Raw genomic sequence first — 25,892 nt, 5'->3', positions numbered from 1 at the left:
CCGCCTGTGAAGCAAGGGTGGATGCCCTGAGACCTGGTGCCCTCCACCTCCAACACCCCATCCCAGGGCGGCAAGGTGGGGTGTGTTGTTCTCGTGTCACTGTGGGAGCAGGGGCCCGGGCACCTGTCACAGGACAGACATTCATTCCACTCAGGTGCTTTGAGGTCAAGAGGGCGTGCCCAGAGCCCCCCAGCTCCCTGCCCTTCCCTGAGTCGGCCTGGGTCAGCCTCTGTGAGGCTTCTCTCCAGGGAGCAATCCTGGGCGTCGAGGCGGCTCCTTACTTTACGGAGGCACCAGCTGCTCTGTGTTTGCTCTTCTCACTAAACCATGACCTTGGCCCCCCCGTCGGTCATTCTCAGTGTCTACAGCACCCCGTGGTGTGGACGCGTCATAACTTATCAACCAGCCCGAGTGGGTGGGCATTGAACTTGTTCTGGGTTTTTGCTTTTCGAGCAGGGCTGTGCTGAGTGACAGTGACAAACAGGGACTCTGGAGTGACTTGCATCATTGTCCTGCCCTTGGTGGTGGCCGAGAGGGAGGGGACTTTCAGCATTTGCTGGGTGAGGAGGTTAGGAGGAGGCGGTCCCTGAAGCCTGGGCCTGGCTGGACTGGTCATCTGCTGGGGGTGGCCCCTGCCAGGCCAGCGAGGCCATCTACATTGGAGGGTTTGACAGGAAGCCCCTCCTCTCTGCCTCTCCCCTCAGAAGCCATTGTACAAGCTGCTGAGTTTTGCAAACACCCTGAGAGATATATTTTTTTTTTGGCTGTGGTGGGTCTTAGTTGCTGCACGCAGGCTTTTCTCTAGTTGTGGCGAGTGGGGGGTCTACTCTTTGTTGTGGTGCGCAGGCTTCTCAGTGCGGTGGCTTCTCTGGTTGCGGAGCACGGGCTCTAGGCACGCGGGCTTCAGTAGTTGTGGCACGTGGGCTTCAGTAGTTGTGGCTCGTGGGCTTCAGTAGTTGTGGCACGTGGGCTCAGTAGTTGTGGCTCGTGGGCTCTAGAGCGCAGGCTCAATACTTGTGGCACATGGGCTTAGCTGCTCCGCGGCATGTGGGATCTTCCCGGACCAGGGCTCGAACCTGTGTCCTCTGAATTGGCAGGCGGATTATTAACCACTGCGCCACCAGGGAAGCCCCTGAGCGGTATTTCGCACCTTCCCACTCACCGCAGGCTGGCGTTGAGCCATGAAGCCCCGGAGTCCAGGGGCTGTCTCTTTACCTAAACACAGTGGGATCAGAAACAGGCCGGTACGAGACGAGCTGTTGCCCCTCAGAGGAAGGGTGGACGGGACGACAGCCTCGAAGGAGGAGGCAGAGGCACGAGGACCCCGTGACTGCGGGCCAGGCTATGCGCATTCCATTGGTGCCCCGCACCTGTTTGCAGGCAGGTCGGGGGCAGCCCTTCCTCCCAGACAGACCTGGGTCCTGTTCCACTTTCTTTTTACTGCTTAACCATTTCACTCTCTGTCCCTCACAAAATTACAAATGCTCTCCTTTCACCTGTGAGGGCCCGTTCTTAGGCAGGTCCCCCACACAAGGTGGGAGAACAGAACCAATGGGCACAAAAGCAGTTTCCTGCTCAGCAGGCCCTCCACAAAGGTGGGCTCTCTCTTCTGAACAGCAGGCCTGGGGCTGGTTCTCATAGGACAAACGTGATTGGTGGAGAGGTGAACGTGCGGCCTGTGTGTGTCCAATGAGGGCTCACCCGGGCCTCTTGGATTGTGCCCATTGGCCAGGAATGGAGCGGGGTGGGTGTTTCCAGGGAAGCGGACGGTGGTCCTGGGAAGGGACAGTGGAAGCAGCAGGCCCTGAGCATCCAGCCTCCAGCTCTGCAGCCCGTCACCCGCCTCCTCCCACTGGTTCCGGCGCTGCCTTTACCACAGGCCACGTTGGCCTCATCGGAACCGCTCCTGGCCTCTCTCCTGCTCCCCTGATCTATTCGCGCCAAACTCTTCTCCTACAATCTCTTTTCAGTGCCCTCCCACAGTGGGTGAGGCCTCCCGTCCCCTACTGACCTGTCACCTTCCTTTCCAGAACTTTCCTGGCTACTCTTAGATTATCTTTTTTTCCATTTGAATTTGAGAGGCAGGCTGTCTATCCCCAGGTGCTCTCACATTTTATTGGGACAAATGCATAGACGAGGCGCATCCCTCCACGTCCGCATGTCTCTGTCTGGAAGGGCCCCGGTTGCCCCTCCTTCCCCTCTGTCCTTCCTGTGGCTACACTTGCAGTGGTTCCTGGACATCTTGCACAGGGCTTAGCAGACTCCCTTCTCTTTGCTTGTTGCCGGGAGTGGGCTGCTCCCCTGTTCCCAGAAGTTGGGGTGGAGTGCAGGAAAGGGGTACAGACTGAGCTCCCATCCGTGCTGTGGGCCTCGGCAAGAGAAGGCGACCCCGAGAGCCAGGCCTTGCCCTGGTACCCTACAATCCAGGTTCAGTCTCAGTCTCCAGGCTGGAGGGGCGGGGGAGGCCGAGAGAAGACACGCCCCTCCGGAAGCCCACGCCGGCCCGAACCTCGTCCCCAGGCCTCTGTTGGGGGGCGCCTGCAGTGCCGGGGCCCCTCTCCCCATTCCAGAACCTCAGGATCAGGGCCTGGACTTCTCCCAACTGGGGGATCCGCTGGGGGCCTGGGCCCTGGTCCACCGCTCGCGGCCCCCAGAGGTGGCTGTTTTGCTGTCTGTGCTCATCGAAGTATGGTATTTCAAATGTTTTGACATTTAAAATCTGTGTTGAATACATCTGTTTTGTTTAAATTATGCCCGGCTGTGGTGACTCACGGGAATTGGTGTGTCTCCTGGGCCCAGGCCCGGCATCCCCCTGCACCCCAGCCCAGCCCCCGGCCCAGAGCTGCCCCTCGGCCGCACCAGCCCATCATCGTCCTGCGGGAGGACCTCCAGACGCCACTTGAGCTCAGTGGACGCAGGAGAGAAGGGTGCCCGGGGGAGGCCACTCCCAAGCGCCCAGCGGGTGACTAGTGACGGGCGCAAGGGCTGGCAAGTGTGGAAAGGACGCCTGCCGAGGGCCCACGCGGCCCGTCTGACGTGTTTGTCCTCTAGTTTAGGGGAGTCTTTTTCAAAAGGAGCCAGAGGTGGCCTCAGCCACCATCTCCTGGATGCCTACAGTCCTCCCAAGCGGGACCCGGAGCACCGTGGGGCGGGCAGGACTTGCGGAGGCGTCGGCCAATGCCCCGAAGAGAGGGCCGTGTGGGCTGCCCTGCTCGGGACAGAGGTCTGACATCCAGGAGGCCCAGGAGGCGAACCCGTCGGCGTTCGAGAGCCTCCAGCGCCTCTTGGCCTCCCGCTGGCCGCTGCCGCATTAGGAGGGCAGAGCTGGACGGTCCTTCCCTGCTGAGACAGTCCTCGTCTACCATCGAGGAGACCTCCACGCGGGACCCTCGGCTCTGCTCTCAGGGCTGTGCGCAAACCCGAGCTAGGAGGTGGAGGGGGCAGCCTGGAGCCCGGCACCCCCTGCAGACCCCGGAACCCAGTGGGGCCAGTGCAGGTGTCTCTCCAGGTGCAGCCGTTTGCTCTGTGACTCTGAACTTCACGTGAGCGTTAAGGGCGGCGGCGGTTGGGTAGGGGGCATGGAGAAGAGGCACCGCCCCCTCACAAGGGCTCGCGAGCTCACACTTAGAAGCTCGGGCGTCGGAACTTGGCGTGCGGACCAGCGTGCGCAAAGGCCAGCGGCAAACGCGGCTTTACGCCAGAGGCTGTTACTCCGGGGCCCTGGGAGGTGATGCGGATTCAGGACCAGCTCGGTGGGAGGCCCGTTCCCCATCGCTGCTCAGGGCCACACACGTGCACTGGCGGGTTTGCGTCCCTGTCAGCAACGCCAGTGGCAGCTCAGGGAGGCCACAGCTGCTCGGGCTGAGCAGGTGCCCGTGAAGGCGGGTCTCAGCCTGGTGTCACTGAGGAGCTGGGCTCCAGCTCAAGTCCAGGTCCAGCCGCTCTGAGCTGGTGACTTTGGCAAAGCCCCTCGGCACCCGGAGACTCAGTTTCCCCAGAGGCAGAGAAACGTGGAAGGTGGAGTTGCCAACGAGAAGCGCTTTTCAACGGGCTGAGGGGAAGTGGGGCGGGGGGCGGGTCTTCCCTTCGTGTCCTAACGTGAGCTGTACGTGTGCAGGACGAGGGACGCTGGGTGAGCCATCCTGGAGAGAAGTCAGGAGGGACCGCTTCCTTGTCCAGACCCGGGAACGCAGAGCCCCGGCCCCTCACCGCAGCCGGGGTGCCCCAGGGTTTTACTCCACACTGTGTACAGGCTGAGGGCTCCCCAAGCTGACAGAGAGTCTGCAAACCTCCCCCAGGAAGCCAGGGCTGTGGGAGCAGGCGGAGAGTCAGTCTGGGAACGGACAGACCGAGCGCCGCCCACGCTCCAACCCCTACACCTGGGCCGGTGGGCGGGGTGGGTGCCAGGGCGCGTCCCCTGCCCCAGCCTCACAGGCCGCCCCTCTCCACCTCTCGCAGATCAACACCTTCATGTCTTTCGTGTTCCCCATGGTGGCCATCTCCGTCCTGAACACCATCATTGCCAACAAGCTGACCGTGATGGTCCGCCAGGCGGCCGAGCAGGGCCAGGTGCGCACAGTCGGAGACCAGCATAGCTCGTTCAGCATGTCCATCGAGCCCGGCCGGGTCCAGGCCCTGCGCCACGGCGTCCGGGTCTTACGTACGTAACCGCTGGGCCCTACGAGGGGCGGGCGGCGGGCGGCCACCAGGGGCCAGCAAAGCAGCGAGCTGGGTACCACAAACAGAAGGTTTAGAGACCCTGGGAACGGAGCGCCTCCGGGCCGAGGCTCAGAGTGCCGGCTCCCCCTGGGGTCGGGGCTTCTCTTGACTCCCTCACTCATCCATCCATACATCCACCGATTCAGCAAGCCTCCTGGCACCGGCTGTGTCGGACAGTTTGCTCACAAAGCCAGGGCCGCAGGGTTGGGGTCCCCATGCGTGCTGGGCAGTCGGGTGCCAGCTGGAGAGGCCGGAGGTGCAGTCCCTCTGCACAGATTCTCGCAGGGAATCCTGAAGGCCTGAAGGATCGTGTTGGGTGGACGTGAGGGTCCATCCTCCCTCTGTGTGTCCCCGGGCCTGGCCGAGGAGGGGTCCTCAAAACAACCTGCCCCTCCCTGCTCTCCTGAGGCAGCCCCGGCCCCCCCGGTCCCCCAGAGTGCCTACCCTGTGCTTCCCACCACCCCAGGATCCACGCCCCATCTCCCCCCTGCCCCGGGCTGCCCGCCCCTCACCTTTGCAGGTCTTGGAAGGAAAAGGTCCCCACAGCTCTGTCCAAAAGGAACGTGATGCAGGCCCCAAGTGGGATGTTCAATGGTCCGGTAACCACCTTTTTAAACAGTCAAAAGAGACAGGTAAAATTCACTTGGATCATTTATTGCTCCAGTATTTCCAAAACAGCATGACGTCTGCATCCGTCCACAGCACGTGACTGACGGGAGAGTGACTCGGGAGTGCTTCGCCCCCGGGCCGGCTCAGCCCCCACAGCCGCGGGTCAGGTGACCAGGGCGGCAGCGCTTGCTTCTGCTGTGTGCGGGCGGGCTCTCTGGAGCAGCCCAGTGCCACCAACCCCTGCTGCCAGCAGGCAGTGCCTCCGCTGGGACCTCCCCGGCCCAGGGTCTCCGCAAGCCCCCCAGAGGGCAGCAGCCCTGGAGCGGGGATCCCAAACCCAGGACCTCCCACAGATCCCCCCACGTCCCCAAGAAGACGACGCACCTCTCGGGGAACACCCTTCTCTCTGCCCCGGGACAGCACACTTGGCCCGAAGTTTGCGCAAGTGGTTGGGTGCTTGCTTTTGCATTGTGGTGAAATATACAAGGCATGAAATTCACCATCCTGACCGTTGCTAAGTGCACAGCTGGGCAGCGTGTAGATGCCCACGCGGCCGCGCGGCTGCCACCACCAACCCTCCCACCTTGTAAGACCGAAACTCTTCCCATTAAACACCAAGTCCCCCCCCCGCCCAGCCCCTGACAACCACCTTCTACTTTGTGTCTCTGTGAATTTGACTCCTCCAGGGACCTCCTTTAGGTGGAATCACACAGTATTTGGGTTTTTTGTGACTGGTTTATTCACATGGTGTAATGTCTTCAAGGTTCATCTATGTTGTAGCCTGTGTCAGAATGTCCTTCCTTTTTAGGGCCGAATAATATTCTGTTGTACGGTTGGACCGCATTTGGTTTATCCGTCATGCATGGATTTCAGCTACTCTGAATAGTAGTGCTGCTATGAGCTACCGGTATCTGTTTGAACTCCTGCTTCCAGTTCTTTGGGGGCATAAACCCAGGAGGAGAATTTTAATTTATTGAATTAAAAAATATTTTTAAACAGCCAAACTGCTTTCTAAAGTGGCTGTACCATTGTACATTCCCACCGACCGTGTACACATGTTCCAGTTTCTCCGTATCCTCCCCCAGATTACTCTTTCCTGTGTTTTTCTTTTATAGGAGCTGTCCTATTGGGTATGAGGTGGTATCCTATTGTAGTTTTGATTTGCATTCCCCCAGTGATCAGTGATGTTAAGCATCTTTTCATGTGCTTATCGGCCATTGGTATCTCTTCTTTGGAGAAGTGTCTATTCAGGTCCTCTGCCTGCTTTTGTATTGGGTTGTTTGATTTTTGTTGTTGAGTTTTCTATATGCCCAGGATATTAATCCCTTATCAGATATGTGATGCAAATATTTTCTTCCGTTCTGTAGGTTGCCTTTTCACTCTGTCAATTGTGACCTTTAATACACAGTTATTTATTTTTATATAGTCCAAATTATTTATTTTTTCCCTTGTTGTCTTTTCAAATTCAATGTTGTGAAATTTTTGTCCTATATTTTCTTCAAAGAATTTTATACCTTAGCTTTTATGTTTAGATCTTTGATCCATTTTGAGTTAATTTTTTCAGATGGTGTGAGGTAAGGGGACAGCTTCATTCTTTTGCATGTGGGGATCCAGTTTTCCCAGAACATTTGTTGAAAAAACAGCCCTTTTCCCTTTGATCTTGGCGCCCTGTAGAAAGTCATTTGACTATATATGGGAGGGCTTATTTCTGGGTCCTCTGTTCTAGTCCATGGGTCTATACGTCTGTCCTCATGCCATTACCACTCTGTTTGGATGACTGTAGCTTTGTGGTAGGTTTTGAAGTCAGGAAGGGTGAGTCCTCCAGCTTTGTTCTTCTTTCTCGAGATTGTCTTGTCTGTCCAGCATCCCTTGAGATTCCCAATGAATTCTTCTATTTCTGCAAAAAATGTCATCAGGATTTCCATAGAAATTCCACTGAATCTCTAGGTCACTTTGGGCAGCACTGTCATCTTAACACTATTAGCTGTTTCAGTCCATGAACACGGGACCTCTCCCTCCACCTCCCTGAGGCCCACGTCCCTCCACGTCTCAGGTGCCGTGGTCATCGCCTTCGTGGTCTGCTGGCTGCCCTACCATGTGCGACGCCTCATGTTCTGCTACATTTCGGACGAGCAGTGGACCCCGTGAGTATGGGAGGCTGGGGCCGAAGGGGTGAGGCTTGGGCTGGGGGCATGCTTCCCGAAACAGTTGAGTGTAGGGGTTGGGGGCGCTGAGAGGGGCAGCTCAGGGTGGGCGGGTCAGCGTGCCCCGACAGGCCCTCAGGTGCGGCTGTGATAGGGCAGGGAAGGCAGAGTCCGTAGAGGGACAGACACCCTGGAAGCTGCTTCGTAAAAGGAAAGCAAGTCCTAAAACAGTCAGTACAAGACAGGTTTGGGGGCGTCTGGAGAGCGACAGGAAGGGCTGGTGCTGCTGGCTGTGGGAGGAGTGATGGCGACTGTCAGGGCCCCCAGACCACCCCCAGCCTGGAGGAGTTGGCAGGAGGACCCCTGGGACTCCGAGAGCATCACACCCGCACTGCGACGTATGGACGCCGGCCTCGCCAGCTGGCCTCCCCGCAACGGTAGCCTCAGCCTCGCTGCGTGAGCTCCTCTGCGTAGCGGGGCTGCCAGGTCCCAGGGTTGTGGGCTCTTCCAAGTGTCGGGGAGCCACTAGGGAGGGAAAATCTAGAAAGGATGAAGAGAAGGTACAGGGCATGGAACACAGCCCAAAGTAAAGGGGTTCTGAAACTCAGGGCCGCCTGGTAGTGAAGTGAGCTGCCAGATGAGGGGGTGAGATCCCTGTGCACAGAGGCAAGCAAGTCGAGATGAGGTGCACAGCTGTCTGGGAGGTGCAGAGGGGGTTCCTGGCCTGGCTGTTCCGTTGAGGCCAGGCCCTGGCCACGTCCTGCAGCCCTGAGCAGGGGCTGGGATTCTGCACAAGAAAGGGCAGGCCAGCTGGGCTGCAGGGAGAGGTGGAGACTGCGGCCAAGGGGGACTGCACAGCTGGCCTCGGGTGGGCGGCTGCAGCTCAGCTCGGCAGTTCAGCTGACCGGTGCCAGGCAGGAGTGTGCTCAGAACTTCCAACCTCTCAAGAGAAACCAGAGCCCTGGAATTTATTGTGAAATATCCCCACTTCAAAAGATGTCCGAGTAGAGTCTGCAATGACTGTCCCAGGCCCCCGCGTCAGCCACGGGCTGCCCCGTGCGGGCTGTGTCTGGCCCGCCAGCCTGAGCGTCCTCTCCCACCCCAGGTTCCTGTATGACTTCTACCACTACTTCTACATGCTGACCAACGCCCTCTTCTACGTCAGCTCCACCATCAACCCCGTGCTGTACAACCTCGTCTCCGCCAACTTCCGCCAGATCTTCCTGTCCACGCTGGCCTGCCTGTGTCCCCTGTGGGGGCACAGAAGGAGGAGGCTGGCCTTCTCGAGGAAGGCCAGCAGCGTGTCCGGAAGCCACACCTTCTCCAGCAATGTCACCCGGGAGACGCTGTACTAGGCCCGGGCGGGGCCGGGCGGGGGGCTGGGAGGGGTCACAGAGGGGCTGCCACTCGGCCTCCACGCCTGTCCGCGCAGCGCCTTCGAGCTGGACGGGGGTCGGCCCTGGGCCCGCTCCGTGGCATCCGAGGCCCAGGACCCAGCACCCACACCCAGAGGCTGCACTTCCTTACGGCTTCTCCTCTCTCACCCTCCCCCGTGCCCCTTCTCTTTCAAAGCCAGAAAGAGAGACAGATCCTCTCCCAGATCCAAAACAGCCTTTAATGAGGAGAAATTAGCGTTGGGTGAAAGGCGGTCTTTTTGTTCTCAGACTAATGGATGTTGAGGGAGAGAGACATGAAGGGGTAGGTTGGGGCCGGAGGGTGGTGACCCCGAGAGCTGGCGCTGGGAGGAGCCCAGTTGGCAGGACCACCTCTGTCCCGGCACCGCCAAGAGGGCCTCCGGGCAGCTCAGGACCAGGTCAGCCCCTTGTGCAGCAGGCATCCGACCCACCACCTTTCCAAGGGCGAATCCCAGGAAGCTTTGATGTCACAAGAGGTCCATGAAGGGATCAGCCTGGCATCGCCCAGCCCTGGCAGCCCCCCACCGCCTGTCCTCCCCAGGCCAAGGTGGCAAAGCTCTGCAGGGACACCACAGGGCAGCTAGCCTCGCAGTTCTCCATCCTGGCTCTGTGGACACAAGGCCAGGTCAGTGGGTCCCAGGACAGGCACGTCCTCACACGCTCTCCCTCCCGCTGTCCAGCTCCTGCGGCCTAGCTCCCAGCTGCTTCAGGGTGGACGCCGCAAGGCAGAGGGGAGCCGGCCAGCTCTCCGAAAGAGGCCAGTGCTGAGGTCCGGGCCACCGGTATGGAGGAGGGGCCCTGGGTCCAGGCGGCCCACTGGCTGGCAGCCAGGCGGGGGCCCAGACTCGTTTGTCACGGCCAGCAGGCAGGCCTGGCCCCAGCTCGGGCGCCCAGAAAGGCAGGCGCCTCCTTGGACTCTGGGATCTGGTATCCAGACAGGATGGCCCGGCCCCAGGAAGGTGCCCTGAGCCAGGGGAAGGCGGGTCCCAGGGGAGCTGCCCTGGACCAGCCGGGACCACGAGTGGCCAGGGGCCCAGAAGCGAAGCGCAGGCCTCTTAAAGCAGGTCCTCCCTGGGCCTGGAAGCACATCTGCCCAGAAGGGAAACAGTCAGACAAACAGACAGACAGGCAGACCGCCTGCCTGGGCGGCACCGACTCAGGATCAGGTGACCTGCTCCTGGTCTGGAGTTAGCCGGGACTCGGTCTCCCCACGCTCAGAAACGACGGTCAGATACTGCAGTATCCACGGCCCCTTCAGACCTGGGATCTGCTATGAATCGGGGTATTATACACTTGAGCCCCACAAAATCCTCCCCCAAGCTGTTCACCAAGAACAGGCCTGGGGGCAGGCCCACAGCTAGTCCCCAGGCCAGGCAGCCCTCCTGTGACCCAGTGGCCACCGGTGCAGGGGACACGGGAGTCCAGCAGATGGGCCCAAGGTCAGTGCAGCCCCCAGCCCTGCTCAGCGAGTGGGCATCAGAGTTCAGCAAAGACTGAGTCTGGGCTCCGGTGTCGGCTTCAGAAGGAGGACCTGGACTCTTTGTGACAGGTCCTCAGACCCTCCCTGGGCCCCAGACACACCATGATTCCCCCGAGCCCCGGGTTCCCCATCTGAGAAGTGGGCGTGGTCATCCCACCCTCTCGGCCAGGGCTGGATGTGATGGCCCTGGAGCGGACAGAAGGGACGGTCCCCTGAGGTGGGGGCAGAGTGGACGTGGGATGAGATGCCCACTGCCCAGACCCTGCTGCGGGCAGACGGGCAGGGTCTGCCGCTGAGCCCGAGTCCACTTTACTGTCTGCCCACTCCACGTTGGTGGGGCCCCATGTCCATGCCCTGCCAGACACCCCTCCTGACCGCCCCAGCTCCCGGCCTGTCACCGTGGAGCCCCAGAGGCTAGCTCTGTGTGCCGCGTGTGTCTGCTCTCAGAGCCAAGTGCCCGCGTGGCTGGGCACAGTGATGGTGAAACCCTGTGGTGTGCGCGGACCCCCACCACCCCACATGTCCTGCAGTGACAGGTACATCCTCCGACTCCCTCAATAAGGGAATAAAGGAGGCTGTGGACCCGTGACGCACTCCCACGCGGAAGGGCCGGCGGGCCCGCCTGCAGCTGCTGGCTCACTCGCTCATTCGTGAGAAGGTCACTGACACGGCAGATGGCCCCCGACTGGGCCCTTTTACTGAAAACACATGCGCTTGGTCTCTGAGAGCCCAGAGTCGGGAGACCTGGGTCCACAGTGGCTGTGTGGTGACGCCCTGTCCCTCAGGGTCCTGTTCTGTGGCCTGGGCACAGGTGAGGCCCAACGAAGTGCGGTGTGGGGTCCTGTGACTGTTTGTCCCTGGTCTCCACGGCCCTTCCGACCAGCTCAGGGAACCGAGGGAAAAACCAGCTCCTCCCTGGGGGCCGGCAGGTGGGGAGCCAGGCCAGGGAGGGGCACTCAGCCTGTCTTCAGACACAGCCGCCCTGTCTGGAGCCTCCCGGCAGCAGCGGGACCTTCTGCAGCGGGGGGCCCCCGCCTCCCCTTTCCGCTTCCCCTGCTCTGCCTTTATCTCACCGCAGCAGGATCCCCGGAGGCCCCCAGCCTGGGGGACGAGAAGGAAAGCATCTTTCCAGATTGCAGGCACTCTGTCCTCCCGCCTGAGTCTCCTCGGCGGTCTTCCCCACGCTCCCCTTCATTCATTCATTTACCTGCCAGGTGCCCCTCGAGGCCTGGCTGCCTCAAAGCCACCCCATTCCAATTGGCACAGGGCTGCTCAAGGCCTCTGTGCTTTTGACCCACCCGCCTTATCAGCAGGGAAGTCTCAGAACTCCCACCGCCTCTGAGGGTAAGGGATTCACTGGCAAAAGCTCCAGTAGGGGCAATGACATTTTACAAGAATAGCCAAAGGAATGAAACTCCAACAGTGAAGTTCAGGCCAGTCACGGAGAGAGACACTTGGGGACAATGGCAGGCTGTCCCACACCCTAGCTGCACCTCAATGCCACTGTCCCCTGGGGCCAGAGCTCTGGACGAGCCCCTGCCCACCTCCTGCGGGTTTGCTGAGTTCCAGCGCAGGGACAAGGGAGGAATCCACTCTCCTATAGGAAGACACCTCTGGCCCCGTCGCTGTCGCTAGGCAACAGGAGGAGGGCTTGGGAGAGAATTCCATACATTTTAAAATACATTTGAAGAAAGAAAAAAACCAGCCAGTGGCTGGCTGCAGGGGCCTGAGAACGGGATAGCTGCCCCCCATCCAACTCCTCCCCCCCACCCTCCCCCCACCCCCTCCTGCCTCCCACTTGCCCCCCACTGCTTCCCACAATTAGGATTTGAATTCCAATTTTTATCAGAACACCACAGAAACCCCACCCAGGCTGAAGTGATGAAGGAGAGAATGGGACAAGGGGAAGGCTCAGAGCCAGCTGGGGAAGGAGAGGCAGGACGAGGGGCCACGAGCGGCTGCCCCTCCAACCGGGAGGGTCCCCCCCACGTGCACCCGCACCATGCACACACGTGCTCGCACACATGCCCAGTCTGCACGTCTGCCGTGGGCTGCCTCCCGCCCCCAGGCCTCATTCCTCGGCTCTGAGGGTACCAGTTCTCAGCCTGCGGTCCAGCTTGGTGGTGGGGGTGGCTACTGCCTGGCCGCTGCCCTCCTGACCATCTGGGCCCCCAATCCCACCTCCCCTCCTCCTGCTCTCGGAACCCCCGGGGACCCCAGTGAAGCTATAAGGAAACTTCGAGGGAGTCGCCTGCCACAGCCAGGGACGCCCGGGAGGAAGTGGGCGCGCGCGTCCAGCCAGCTCCCAGCACCTGCACGGGGCTCCGGTGCGGCCACAGCTGCAGAACTTCCGGCTCGCCTACATGTCTACCCACCCACCTCTTCACTCCTCAAGGAATGTGAGCTCAGCCTCCAGGGAGAGAATTGGACCCGGATGGAGCGGGAGTGAGGCCCGAGAGGTGGGCTGGGCTGGACCCAGTCCCCCCACCCGGAGCCCCCGCCTGTCTAGCTTGCTGTGCGCACATTAACTTTCAAGATGCAAAACCTTTATCTTTTATGATAAAAGCAGTTCATTCTCTCATGAAAAACTGAAGTAACGTGAAAGGACAAAGTACCGAGTGAAGCCTCTGCTTAGCGCCACCTGGAGGTAATCAGGCTGGCAGACGGGCGAGCACAACACCCGGGGCTGTGGGCACTGCCAGCCGCTGCCGACAAAAGTGCCAGTCCTTGAATGGAGCGCACGCTGCCACGTGCACACACACACACGCGCACACATATATACGCACATGCGCACACATGCACACATATACGCACATGCACACGTGCACACACGTGCACACGCACACACGCATACACATACATGCGTGCACGTGCACACATACATGCACATGCATACACACATGCACGCACATACACACACACGTGCACGTGCACACACGTGCGGCTGCAGCCACGTCAGTGCACACAGCCCTCCCCCCTTCCTTTGTGTGCGCCCACAAAGCCGTTGTTTAGACACAAAGTTAAAATAAATTTCTGACATTCAGATGTTTCCAAAAGCAAATTTTCCTGTGCAGGTGAGAGGTCCCCAGGTGTCCAAGCAGAGGACATGCCATGTCCCAGCAGGCCTCAGTTGACCCCATGGGAGCCCAGAGATGGGGATGGCCCTTCAAGGGTGTCCTGAGGGGTTGGGATGGGGAGCCCTTTATACCCCTCCCCCCGTTCCTTATCGGGCTGTCACTGGATGCAGCCCAGGGGAGGCTGAGGGGACAGCAATGAGGGCAGGGACAGGAAAGGGAGACAGGAAGGGGGGAACGGCAGGGAAGGGACACGAAACACAGGCTGCCCTCTCTCGGGCTGTGTGACCTGGCAGGAGTTGCCGGGCCCCTCCATGCCTTGGTTTCTGTGTCTGTTCCACAGGGAGCAGGGTGGTTCCTTTAACTGATGAGGAAACTGAGGCTCAGAGTGGGTCTCGGCCAACGTCACCTGGGGTCCGCAGCAAGGCAGAGGACACTCAGGTCTCCCAGCTCCGGCCTGGCCCTCCCTCCACCGGGACCCCCTCTGCCTCTGGCCGCAGGTCCACAGCCCCCGGGCAGCTGCTCCGCCCTCATCAGTCCACCTGCCCCACACCAGGGATCACTTCACCGTCCCCTATTCCTCCAAATGCGCTGTTCCTGGACAACTGATGAGCACACAGGTTACAACCTCTGCCACCCAGGGTTATCTGAGGAGCCTGAGGGAGACGTGAAAACCTCATTTCAAAACCACCTGCGCCACCCTTGCTGCCTCAGCAGGAGCAGGGAGGGGGTGCCCGAGAAGCCATCAAATTGCCCTCCCCACGCTCCCAGGTACTGGGGCATCCCCGCCCCCCCAGCCCTCCCCCACCCTCCCAGGTACTGGGGCATCCCCGCCCCCCAGGCCCATGGTAGCTCTAATCCAGCAAGGCTGCCTGGAGGAAGCAGCAAGGGGGGCAGCCCTGGCTACACTCCCCCAGAGCCCGCCGAGTGGCTGGAGATTCCCGTGGACAGATGTACCTGAGCCCCTCCTGAGTGCCAGGCCCGGGCTGTTTGGGGACCCAGTGGTGCTGCAGCAGGGCAGGGGGGGCACAGATGAGAATGAGGAAAACAGACAAGGAGGTGAGAATCGTGGGGTGGGCTCTCAGGGAGCAGACAGAGAGAGTGGCTGGGAGGGGCACGCTCCCTCGGGGGCTGGGAGGGTGACACCTGTGTGGCCAGAGCAGGAGAGCCAAGGGTAGAAGGGGGACAGGTGGACAGGGCTGGACGGCAGGGCTGGCTTTATTCTGAGCTCCTTGAGGACACGCGGGTGGGGGCGGCATTACAGACATTCCAGGAGTTGGCCCAGCCCAGCGATGGGACCCTGGTATCCACAGAGAGGCGGACCAGCAGGGCAGCCAGCACTGCAGGCTGTCAGTCCACATTGGTCACTTCTCTTGGGCCCAGATTACCCTTAATCACTCAGTTCCTTCTCCCGGCTGTCAGGCTCCTCCCTCATCATTCGTCTGCATTAGAAAGGGACACTTCCAGAAGGACCTCAGGAGGCAGAGCCCCGCCTCCTGTCTGATGGCGCGGACCCCTACCTGAGGTGACCCCAAGGCTGAAGGGGCCTGGAGCTGCCCACGCGGTCCCCTCACATCGGACGACGGTCCCCTGGGGTTCCCACCGGTCCCCACAGCCCAGCCCACCAGTCTGCACCTGTTTCCGTCACTCGACACATTTAATGAGCACCTACTGTATGCACCAGCCGGGAGGGAGCAGCTCGTCGGGGGTTCAGGGTGGGAGGCCTCCTTGGCCTCAGTTCAGGCCCCTCTCAGTGCAGCACCCCCCCCAACACCAGGCTGTCTGGTTCTTGGCCCCCCTGCACTGGGGCTCCAGCAGGGAGCCTGGGAAGCTGCATTTACCCAGAAGTTATGGGGTCCGGCCGGGGATGGACTGGCCCCTTTCGAGCCTCCCAGCAGCGCCAGAAGATGCCCCTGCTTTGTCCCTAGTTTACTGATGGGAGAAGGGCTCGGGGAAAGGCCTGTGTCCCTGAGCAGCTTGTCCCCCAGCCCCTGCCCACTGCTGGTGTGGGAATCCAGCCTCAGTGGGGATGAGTAGGGAAGGAATTTTAAGGCCCACCTTCCACCCTGGGGTCCCTGGGGTCCTGATCCCCTTTCCTCCACCCCAACCCCAGCCAGAGCAGCCCTGGCCTCAGCCCTTGGGGCCCCAAGAAGCCAGAGAGGCAGATTCTTACATGGCGAGGTGGCATCCGTGACCAGGAGGGTGAATGTGTTCACCTAGAGCACGTGTGGTCGACGGGTGTGTCTTCTTGGCTCTAGAAGAGGTGTGATCACATCTCTCAGCAGATGACCAGAGCTGCTGGCGCTCCTGAAAAGAAAAGGCAAACCTACCTGGCTCCCACCCACACAGGAGGCACTCATCTCGGCTGCCCAGATGCCCTGCCTGCCGCCTCCCACGCAGAGGGAGGTACCAGCCGGCTGAGCGGGTATGTGACCGCCTTCCCAACCGTCCAGAAAGCCAGCCCCACACGTAAGTCAAGGACAGCCTTGCTGCTGGGCCCCGAAAACACCAGGCCGAGCTCGGGGTTCTGTAAAGGCAACTGCCTGTCGGTGACTTTGACTGACTTTCCACTAATCACCTGCCGGGGAGCCCAAAGTAACTCCCCAATGTGCAAGCCTCAGGGTGAGCCCCGACCGAGACCTGATTCTACATCTCGTCTTTTCATTGTTTTTTATTTTATTTTTATTTTTTAAAACATTTTTTATTTCTTTAATGTTGTGTCTATTTTATTTATTTATTTTTGGCTGTGTTGGGTCTTCGTTGCTGCACGCAGGCTTTCTCTAGTTGCGGTGAGCGGGGGCTACTCTTCATTGCGGTGCGCGGGCTTCTCATTGCGGGGGCTTCTCTTGTTGTGGAGCACGGGCTCTAGGTGCGTGGGCTTCAGTAGTTGTGGCACGTGGGCTTAGTTGCTCCGCGGCATGTGAGATCTTCCCACACCAGGGCTCAAACCCGTGTCCCCTGCATTGGCAGGCGGATTCTTAACCACTGCACCACCAGGAAGCTCCATTGTTTCCTTTTATAATATACCTTTTTCATACATATAGATACAATTTTTCAAATAGATGATATATACACACCATGCAGCACGAAAAGAGGTGCAAAGCTGATGCCAAGAAACATCACCATCCCGTACCTCCCCCACCGCCCCTCCGGTCCTCTCCAGAGGCAGCCCCCGCAGGGAAGTGGGTGGCCAGGTGGTCCTCCTTGAACACCCAACACCTCCTTGAACACCCGCTTGGCCTTGACTGCTGCCCAATCCTCAGACCCTGAGCCTCAAGTGGACGACGGGAAGGGCCCGTAACAGGTGGCACGGCCCAGCTTGGACAGACCAATGCCAAGAGGCACTGGGCTCTGAGCCCACCACTCGCCTCAGTCCCAGGAAGGGCCAACACCGCATCTGTTCTGACTTAACCCAGGTCCGCATGAGCGGCCGCCCTGCCCCAGCCTCACGCGGAGCTCAGAGATTAACCAAGGAGGAGCACATGGCCCAGGCCCCACGTGGGCGTCCTCGATGCGGCCAGGCAAGGGGCCCGGGACCCAGGGACAGAGCTGGAGCCCAGGCGGGGGTGCTCTCAGACGGGGGCTGCGTAGGAGGGCTGGTCGGGTCCCATCCTGGGGTCCCACCCTGGGCTCCCCCGAGCCAGCCCACTTCCCCGGCCCCACGAGCCAGCGTGAAGGCAGCCGGGAGACAGTCTCACAGGGTGCCGTGGGGTCCAGCAGCCATGTCCCTTCCTAGCAGCCCTTCGGGCTTCCTTGAGGGCTGCCTTTCCACCCCCTGAGGCCCATCCAGCTGGCGACAATCAGTGCAACACACCCCTTCCCAGCACGTGGGCCTGGACTGGAGGAACAGAGCTGGAGAGCAGGGGCCCCACCTGCCCCAGCGCCCCCGTGCCCTGCCAGCTCTGCGAGCCAGCCACGGTCCCTTCTGCTGCTCGCCACTCCAGACCCCCCAACACAGAAATGAGGGAGAACACTCAGGAAGGAAGGAAGGCCCTCCAGCCGAGGCCGGGCGTGAGCTCTCATGCTGAGCATTTTCAGAGCCACGACTGCCGTCTTCGCGGACTTAGGTCAAAACCTGCCCGCCGGGGCCATCCTGCGTTGGACTCCTCGGATGCAGAAGCCCATCCTGGGCAAGAGAGTCACGGCCAGGACCCCCAGTGAGCCAGGTGATGTGTGACTGTTTCAGGACAGCTCCCGCCAGACGCTCTGTCCCAGGACAGACCACACTCACGGCCAGGCCCGTGATGGCTCCTCAGGGGGGACAGGGGCCCAGCATCACACGGTGGGTTCTGGTGCTGCCAGGAGCCATGGGAGTCCTCAGCTGCCCGCAGGCCAAGTCTCGGGGGTCCTTCCCCTCCTGTGTAAAACCAAGGGGCGGGAGGGTCTTCAGGACTGCGTTTCCTCCAAGCAATGCTGAAACCAGGACCTGCCTCTACATGAGTTCCCAGGATTCCGGAGTGACCCCTACCCCAGCAGGCCCCCCACCCCATCTTTGGGGCTATAACTGGTCCAAGTGGTCTTGTCAGAGATACCCCAATGCTCACGGGAGACCCCTGGTGACCCCATGAGATCCTTTTGAGGGGTCAGCCCTGAAAGCCCTTTTCATTTCCCCTCTGCCTTCCCCACCACCACCTCGCGCTGACCACCTCCATCTGTGGACTTAACATGAAATGGAAATGATTTCATTTTACAAAGCAGGTTTGGGGAATTATTTCAATCAGAAAGCCTTGCTCTGGAATACCTAGAAATGCCAGGATTTGGGGATTGATCACGTATGAAATTATACAATGCTAGTTTTCAAAACAAAACTCACTGTTGCGGTAGGTCTCCTTCACGTATCTTTTTTCCTCTCCGTCTCTATATATTTTTAAATTTTTTAACTTGAAATAATTTCAAGCTCAAGTTGTATGACTCATACAAGAGCATCTTGGCCCACCCCTCCCCCACCTCCAGGTGCACCAGGTCGCTGCATCTGCCCGAGTTTGCTTTTCAACCCCTGTCTCTCTATGGATCCTCTTCTGGACCATCTGAGATCATTGCCTTGGTGGATTTTATTTTTTTTAATAGACGTAAAAAGAGAGTTGGTGCGAGACAGTTTGGATGGCACAGAGGGTACAGAGCGGAGGGTCAGAAGGTGACAGCCTCTCCCAGTGGCCCCTGGCTGTGTGTCAGGCTCCATTCTGAGCACGCTAACCGCAGCCTGGGATGCTGGCGAGCCAGGCCCTTCTCAGGTCCCTCCTGTCACCACACACCCCATGCCCCAGGGGCGTCTATTCCAGGGTTTCCTCCTAGTTCTTCCAGTGTCCTGTGGTCTGAGCGTTAGTGTCCCCCCAAATTCTAGTGTTGAAACCCTAATTCCCAAAGCGATGCCTTAGGAGGTGGGTGATGAGGTCATGAGGGTGTAGCCCCCACAATGGGATTAGTGCCCTTGTAAGTGGGACCCCAGAGAGCTCCCTCGCCTCGTGAGGACACAGGGAGAAGACCTTCGTCTATAGCTGGGAAGAGGCCTCACCAGGACCCGACGGTGCCGGCTCCCTGATCTCAGACCTCCAGCCTCCAAGGCCGAGAGAAATAAACGTCTGTTGTGGATAAGCCCCGCAAGCGTGCAGTCTCTGTTATAGCAGCCCGAGCTATAAGACACGGGGTGAGCACGAGAACCTTAAATCTGCCGGCATCTTTATTTCTTGATTTTTCAACATACACTTGCTCTGAAAGATGGTAGACTTGGGGCATTTATGCTCCCTGCTGACTCCCCTCCCACCCCCCAGTTTCCCTAGGTTAGAGGGTTGCTCTCTGTCTTGGAGAGGACGCCTTTGTAACTTTCAAGAACACGGTGAAACCTGTTTCTTAGCCATCCGCTCCACCCGCCCCAGCCTGGTGGTGTGAGCTCTCCTTCCCCGCTGGTCACTATGTCCCTTCACACGTCTGATCGGAGACTTTCACCTTCCGCTCCACGACACGGTCAAGACTTCCTCTCCGGTTGACAGTGCTTCTAGCCAGGTAACGTTCATTAACGGCACTTAAGTGTTATGATGATAGAGACGTTGTTTTCCAGGAGCCCAGGGCTGTGCTGGGCCAAGGGAAGGGAATGAAACTGTGCTGCATCCCCCCGGCACGTGCGCCCACACTCCCTTCAGGGGTCACGTCTGTCCTGTGAACCCACCTCCTTCCCAATGCTGTCGTGCCAGGGAGGCCCCGAGCCTGGCAGCACCTTGTCCTCATGCTTGAAGAAGGCGCAGGCTGGCCCGGCCCTGGCCCAGCATCACTCTCCTCGTGAAACTTGCTGGTCCGAGGCGGCTGTCGTCACTCTGGCTCTGAGTCTCTAGGGATCGTGCCTGTTTCTCTCTAAGCTCCTGGCTTTTCTCCTTGCCCCCAGGTCCTGAGACAACATGAGGAGGGGCCCTTTTGCTTCAGTCCTGCTGGGCAACTGTGAGCCCAGTGGTCACTTCTTTGTCCCCCTGCGTTGTGTCCATATTTGGGCTGCAGTTTGTACCCACCTGAGGCCCATACTGACGACCCTCAAAGCCCACGCCTTCCCTCCTCAGAGTGGACAGAAACCACGCCGAGGCCCAGATGCTGTGGACCCCGACTTCAGACAGTGCGAGGCGGAAGGGATTTTAATTCAGGATGATTTCTCTCACCTGTGAAAAGAATCGCTCCTTTTACAAAGACAGTGTTAGCCATTCTCCACGTTGACCCAAAGAATCATTTCCTTTTCTTCCTTCTGCTCAAGAAAGCAGAGCTGGCCTTTGGCAGCTGAATTAATGGGGAAAGAGTCCATCTTTGTAAACACATTCCGCCTGGCTCGTCCCGCTGAAACTGCCTTGAGAGCTGAGATGATTGGTCACCCAGGCACAGGCTCCACACATCTCACGACTGTCACATCGTCGTCCTGCGGTGTCTCTGAAGTCCTAATTGTCCCAGGGCTCCAGGAGAGCCAAGGAGATGAGAGTAACAGTGGAACATGATGCATGACTCGCCATCAGCTGACTGCATAAAAGCCTCATTAAGAAAAACAGAGCGGGGCTTGGGGGAAGCAGGAGTTGGCTGAGTCCCCTTGGGGACAGGGGTCTTCAGAGCTGACATCAGTAAGAGGCCAGCCTCTGGAGATCAAGGGTCTGCTCCTTGCCCCCCGCCCCGCCCCGGGGTGAGGCCACACCACACAGAGAAGCTGAGAACAAGGCCCATTGTGCACCGTCACACCCAGAGCTGCCTTCCCTCCTGTGTGTGGCAGGGCCCCTTCCCCACACCTCGAACCACCTCCACAGCCCTCAGAGGTGGTCCCCTCCCCCGGAAGGGCCCCACTGCAAAGGGGTGCCCAGGCTCTCTGGGGCCACCGGAGGAGACGGGGAGGGAAGGGAAAAATGAGTGCTGTCCTGTGGCACCCCACCCTCAGGGGAGGTGAGAGGGTGGGGCCTGGTGCTCCGGGGCACACGAGCAGAGCACTCAGCCTGGCCCCCCACCTTGTATAGGGGACCACTTACCCAGCCTGCCTCAGTTTCCCCACCACAAAGGAGATCATGACGGCCACTGCCCGGGAGACCCTCCTCTCATTTCCCATCGGCTCAGTCCGTGCTGTCACAGGTGAGGCCACCGGCTCCCACAGCTGAACAAAGACCTTCCAGCAGGGCCTCGCTCTGATGACAAAGGGCTGTGAACCAGGGCTTGGACGGCCACACTTCCCAGGACAGGCAGGAAACGAGAGGTCACCTCCCCCAAGAGACTGGAAAATAAAAAGACGATAAAAAGCAGCTCAGCCTGGCCCCCGCCGCCTTCGAGGCCACTGGAGGGGAGCGTGGGAGGTGGTCAGGCGGCATCCCTCACCTCGGTCCCCCCGAGGCCCCTGGAGGGAGCTGCGTGCACGTGCGCATGTGTGGGGAGACGCTGCACTGCTGACCAGTCCCAGGTGATGCCGAGGCCGCTGGCAAGAGGCCGACCCAGCAGCCCGGGTCTATCGGAACCCGCCCCCTCCTTCCCCAGACCCAGGGACTTGAGGTGCACACCCGGCAGGATTCCACGCGGCTTTCCATCGCACAAATGCACCGAGAATCCCTCCGTCAAGGCAGGAGGCGGTGCACCCCTCCCGGGGGCCCTCTGCACCTGTAGCACCAGTGCCCGCAGCCATCAGAGCCTGCACCCCTCAGCTCCTCTACACATCCTAACGAGCCCCCGCGGTGACGGGGCCGCCCTGTCCCTCTCTCTGCAGCTCGCTTCAGCGGGAGCCGGACGGAACACCGTGGACCTGGCGGCCCTCACGTTTCAAGACAAACCAAGCTGCTGACCGGAAGGTAATTCAGTCAAAAGCCGTGAGGAGTCACAGGTAACATACAGGGCACCCAGTTAACTTTGATCTTTAAATAAACGGTGGATAATTTTGGATATAAGTCTATCCTATGTGACATTTGGGGCATACTTTTACTGCAAATTATTCTTTGTTTAACTGAAATTCAAATTTAACTGAGCACCCTCTATTTTTACATGTTAAATCTGGCAACCCCAAAAGGAAGCTGAGCACTCCACCAGTCAGGAGTGACCAGCAGCTGAGCCTTCCCCCCGGGGCTCCCCACCTCCCCTGGGCCCCATGGGTGACGTGGTGGGGATGGTAACAGTACGAGGGCCGGGCTGAGCACAGAACCTCCCCCAGCGGGTGGGACAAATGGCCCTGCGGTCATCATGGAGATTCCTCAAGTGCCCGGCCTGAAGAATTGGACTTCTTTTTCAAAACACACTAACGGGCTTCCCTGGTGGCACAGTGGTTAAGAATCCTCCTGCCAATGCAGGGGACACGGGTTCGAGCCCTGGTCCGGGAAGATCCCACATGCCACGGAGCAGCTAAGCCCGTGCGCCACAACTACTGAAGCCCGTGCACCACAACTGCTGAGGCCTGTGTGCCTAGAGCCCGTGCCCCGCAACAAGAGAAGCCACCGCAATGAGAAGCCCGCGCACCGCAACGAAGACCCAACGCAACCAAATTAATTAATTAATTAATTAAATTTTTAAAAAAAACACCCTAACTGGCACCCTTGGGGTGGGCCTGGTCCCAGGGAACAGGAAATGCCTTCACTAGGCTCCTGCCTGCAGGTTTCTGAGACAGGAGCCCTGGTTTGGGTCCAAACAGTGGGTGGGAAACTCCCCCTAGAGGTGTGATGTGGGGCTGCAAGCTGAGGCTGGTTCCTCACCTTCCAGGCCCCTCAGCCCCGAGCACCGAGGTGACAAAGCTGTCTTCCCGGTCCAGAGGTTGGGACGAGGCCCGAGGACGGCCGTGGGCGAGCAGGACCCCCGGCCAGCGCCCAGTTCTTCCACCCCCATTAGCGTACCCTCCCAGGTCTCCGCATGGGCACCAGACGGAAACAGAGGAGCCCCTCTTGTCTGGGAGTCGGGAGAGGCCCCTGGGGCGGCGACCTTGGACCTGAGAGCTGAAGTCTGGGCAGGAGAGAGACAGGCAAAGGTAGGGGAGGTATCTGTGGCCCCAGGGGGCTGGAGGGTGGCTTGCAAGAGGGAGCCCAGGTAAGAGCACATGAGGACCAGAGCAGAGCAGGCCTGGTGGGCTGGGAGGGAGGGGGGCACGGCTGGGTGGCTTCTGGAGGTCAGCTCCTGGCCCTGTCCTTGACTGTGGGACCGTGGTGAGGTTGCTTACGTACAAGCGTCGTGGCACGTGCGCAGGCAGGGCTGTGGGTGGTGAGTGGTTAATTCACGACCTGAGCTCAGTGCAGAGCCCAGGTTCCTGCACAGCCTGCATCTCATTGTGGAGCCCTGGGGTTCTGCTCTCCTCGGGTCCCCTCAGCCTGGCGCCCGCCCGCTGGTTCTTCACAGCCCTCTTCTTTTCCGGACAAGGAATATGCCATCTTTTCTCAATAAGTAGACAATTTCACAGTGCATACAAATATCAAATCATTATGCTGTACACCTGAAACCTAACAGAATGTTTTACGTCAATCATACCTCATAAAAAGTAATTAAATTTATCATTTGTTGATGATTGCAAATAGTATGTCGCAGGTTAGATTTTTTTCATTTAATTTTTTGAATGGGCAGCTCACTTCATGTGGTTCAAAAAGCCCCGTGTACACAAGGACACACGGGAAAGGGTCTCTCCGTCCCCCTGCCCCATCTGCTCAGCACCTCCGCCCTCCAGGAGCCGCTATTATTTGTCTCTTACCTCCCATGATAGATACAGAGATAGGTAGAGAGATAGATAGATAGGTAGAGAGATAGATGATAGATAGAAAACAGATGGATAGATAGATAGATGGATAGATGATAGATAGATACATAGATAGATAGAAAATAGATGGATAGGTAGATAGATGGCAGATAGATGGATACACAGACAGACAGGTAAATAGATGGAAAGGTAGATAGATAGATAGATGGATAGACAGGTAGATAGATGGAAAGGTAGAAAAGATAGATGATAGATGGATAGATAAACGATAGATGGATGGACAAATAGATAGATGGAAAGGTAGATAAATGGTAGGCTGATTTATTTTCAAAGTTTGTTTTTTAATACGAAGCACTCTTTGTTCTGCGTACATTATCTGTGGCTTCTATTGGTATTTCTCTCCCAGTACTTAGTGTCTTTAGGCTTCCTCCTTACCACACATATGCACACACTCACACACACCTCCCCCACGTACCTCGTGTCGACTTCCCCTCCCGCCACCAGCCTCTCCCAGCGCTCCCTCCCTCAGCCCGTGTGTAGCCCCCAGGGTGTGCCCACCCACCCTCCCTTATCTTACACGGGAAGGGCAGTGAAGCCACACAGCCCCTCACACACACGGGCACAGGGACTTTGGCATGACGCTTGTCACGTGACCCTACTTGCTCTGTGCAGGTGGAATACGTGGTCGGATGGAGAGCGGAAATCAACATCATTTTCTTTAACTTATTTATTTTTTTTATTGAAGTATAGTTGATGTACAATATTACATGTTATAGGTGTACAATATAGTGATTTACAATTTTTAAAGTTTATACTCCATTTATAGTTTTTATAAAATATTGGCTATATTCCCCGTGTTGTGCAACATATCCTTGTAGTTTATTTTATATCTAATAGTTCGTACCTCCTAATTCCCTGTCCATATATTGCCCCTCCTCCCTGCCCTCCCCCCGCTGGTCACCACCAGTTTGTTCTCTATATCTGTGAGTCTGCTTCTTTTTTGTTATATTCACTAGTTTGTTTAATTTTTTAGATTCCACATATAAGTGATAACATACAGTATTTGTCTTTCTCTGTCTGACTTATTTCACTTAGCAGAATACCCTCCAGGTCCATCCACGTTGCTGCAAATAGCAAAATTTCATTCTTTTTTGTAGCTGAGTAGTATTCCAGTGTGTGTGTGTGTGTGTGTGTGTGTGTGTGTGTGTGTGTGTAGTGCGTGTGTGTGTGTGTGTGTAGTGCGTGTGTGTGTGTGTGTGTGTGTGTAGTGCGTGTGTGTGTGTGTGTAGTGCGTGTGTGTGTGTGTGTGTGTGTGTACCACATCTTCTTTATGCATTCATCTGTTGATGGACACAGGTTGCTTCCATATCTTGGCAATTGTAAATAATGCTGCTATGAACACTGGGGTGCACGTACCTTTTTGAATTAGTGTTTTTGTTTCTGTTTTTCAGATATATACCCAGGAGTGGGATCCCTGGGTCATATGGTAGTTCTATTTTCAGTTGTTTTGTTTGTTTGTTTTTTGCGGTACGCGGGCCTCTCACTGTTGTGGCCTCTCTCGTTGCGGAGCACAGGCTCTGGACGCGCAGGCTCAGCGGCCATGGCTCACGGGCCTAGCTGCTCCGCGGCATGTGGGATCTTCCCTGACTGGGGCACGAACCCGTGTCCCCTGCATCGGCAGGCGGACTCTCAACCACTGCGCCACCAGGGAAGCCCTATTTTCAGTTTTTTGAGAAACCTCCATACTGTTGTCCACAACAGCTAGACCAATTTACATCCCCACCTACAGAGTACGAAGGTTCCTTTTTCTCCACATCCTCGACAACATTTGTTATTTGTGTTCTTTTTTGATAGTAACCATTTTGACAGGTGTGAAGTGATATCTCATTGTGGTTTTGATTTGCATTTCCCAGACGATTAGCAATGTTGAGCATCTTTTCATGTGCCTGTTGGCCATCTGCATTTTTCTCTTTGGAAAAATGTCTGTTCAGTTCTTCTGCCCATTTTTTAATCTGCTTGTTTGTTTTTTTGATGTTGAGTTGTATGAGCTGTTCATGTATGTTGGATATTAACTCCTATCAGTCATATCATTTGCAAATATTTTCTCCCATTCAGTAGATTGTCTTTTTGTTTTGTCGATGGGTTCCTTTGCTATGCAAAACTTTTAAGTTTAATAAGTCCCATTTATTTATCTTTGCCTTTATTTCCTTTCCTTTAGGAGACAGATTAAAAAAATATTCCTATGATTTATGTAAAAAAGTGTTCTGCCTATGTTTTCCTCTAGGA

The 25,892-nt window shown here is 57.9% G+C and overlaps 1 protein-coding gene across 1 annotated transcript in view; it reads left to right on the top strand.

The window, feature by feature from the left end:
• Positions 1 to 8,827, top strand: part of NTSR1 (neurotensin receptor 1) — a 46,333-nt gene extending 37,506 nt beyond the window's left edge. The window contains exons 2-4 of the mRNA XM_060032621.1: positions 4,459 to 4,660; positions 7,382 to 7,472; positions 8,578 to 8,827. Of these exons, the coding sequence (XP_059888604.1) occupies positions 4,459 to 4,660; positions 7,382 to 7,472; positions 8,578 to 8,827 (543 nt within the window). The remainder of the gene's footprint in view (positions 1 to 4,458; positions 4,661 to 7,381; positions 7,473 to 8,577) is intronic.
• The last annotated feature ends 17,065 nt before the right edge of the window (positions 8,828 to 25,892 follow it).

This window comes from Delphinus delphis, chromosome 15 (assembly GCF_949987515.2).
Source record: "Delphinus delphis chromosome 15, mDelDel1.2, whole genome shotgun sequence".
Taxonomy (NCBI): Eukaryota; Metazoa; Chordata; class Mammalia; order Artiodactyla; family Delphinidae; genus Delphinus; species Delphinus delphis.
Note: the sequence above shows the minus strand (reverse complement) of the source record. Positions and strands in the feature narration are given on the sequence as shown.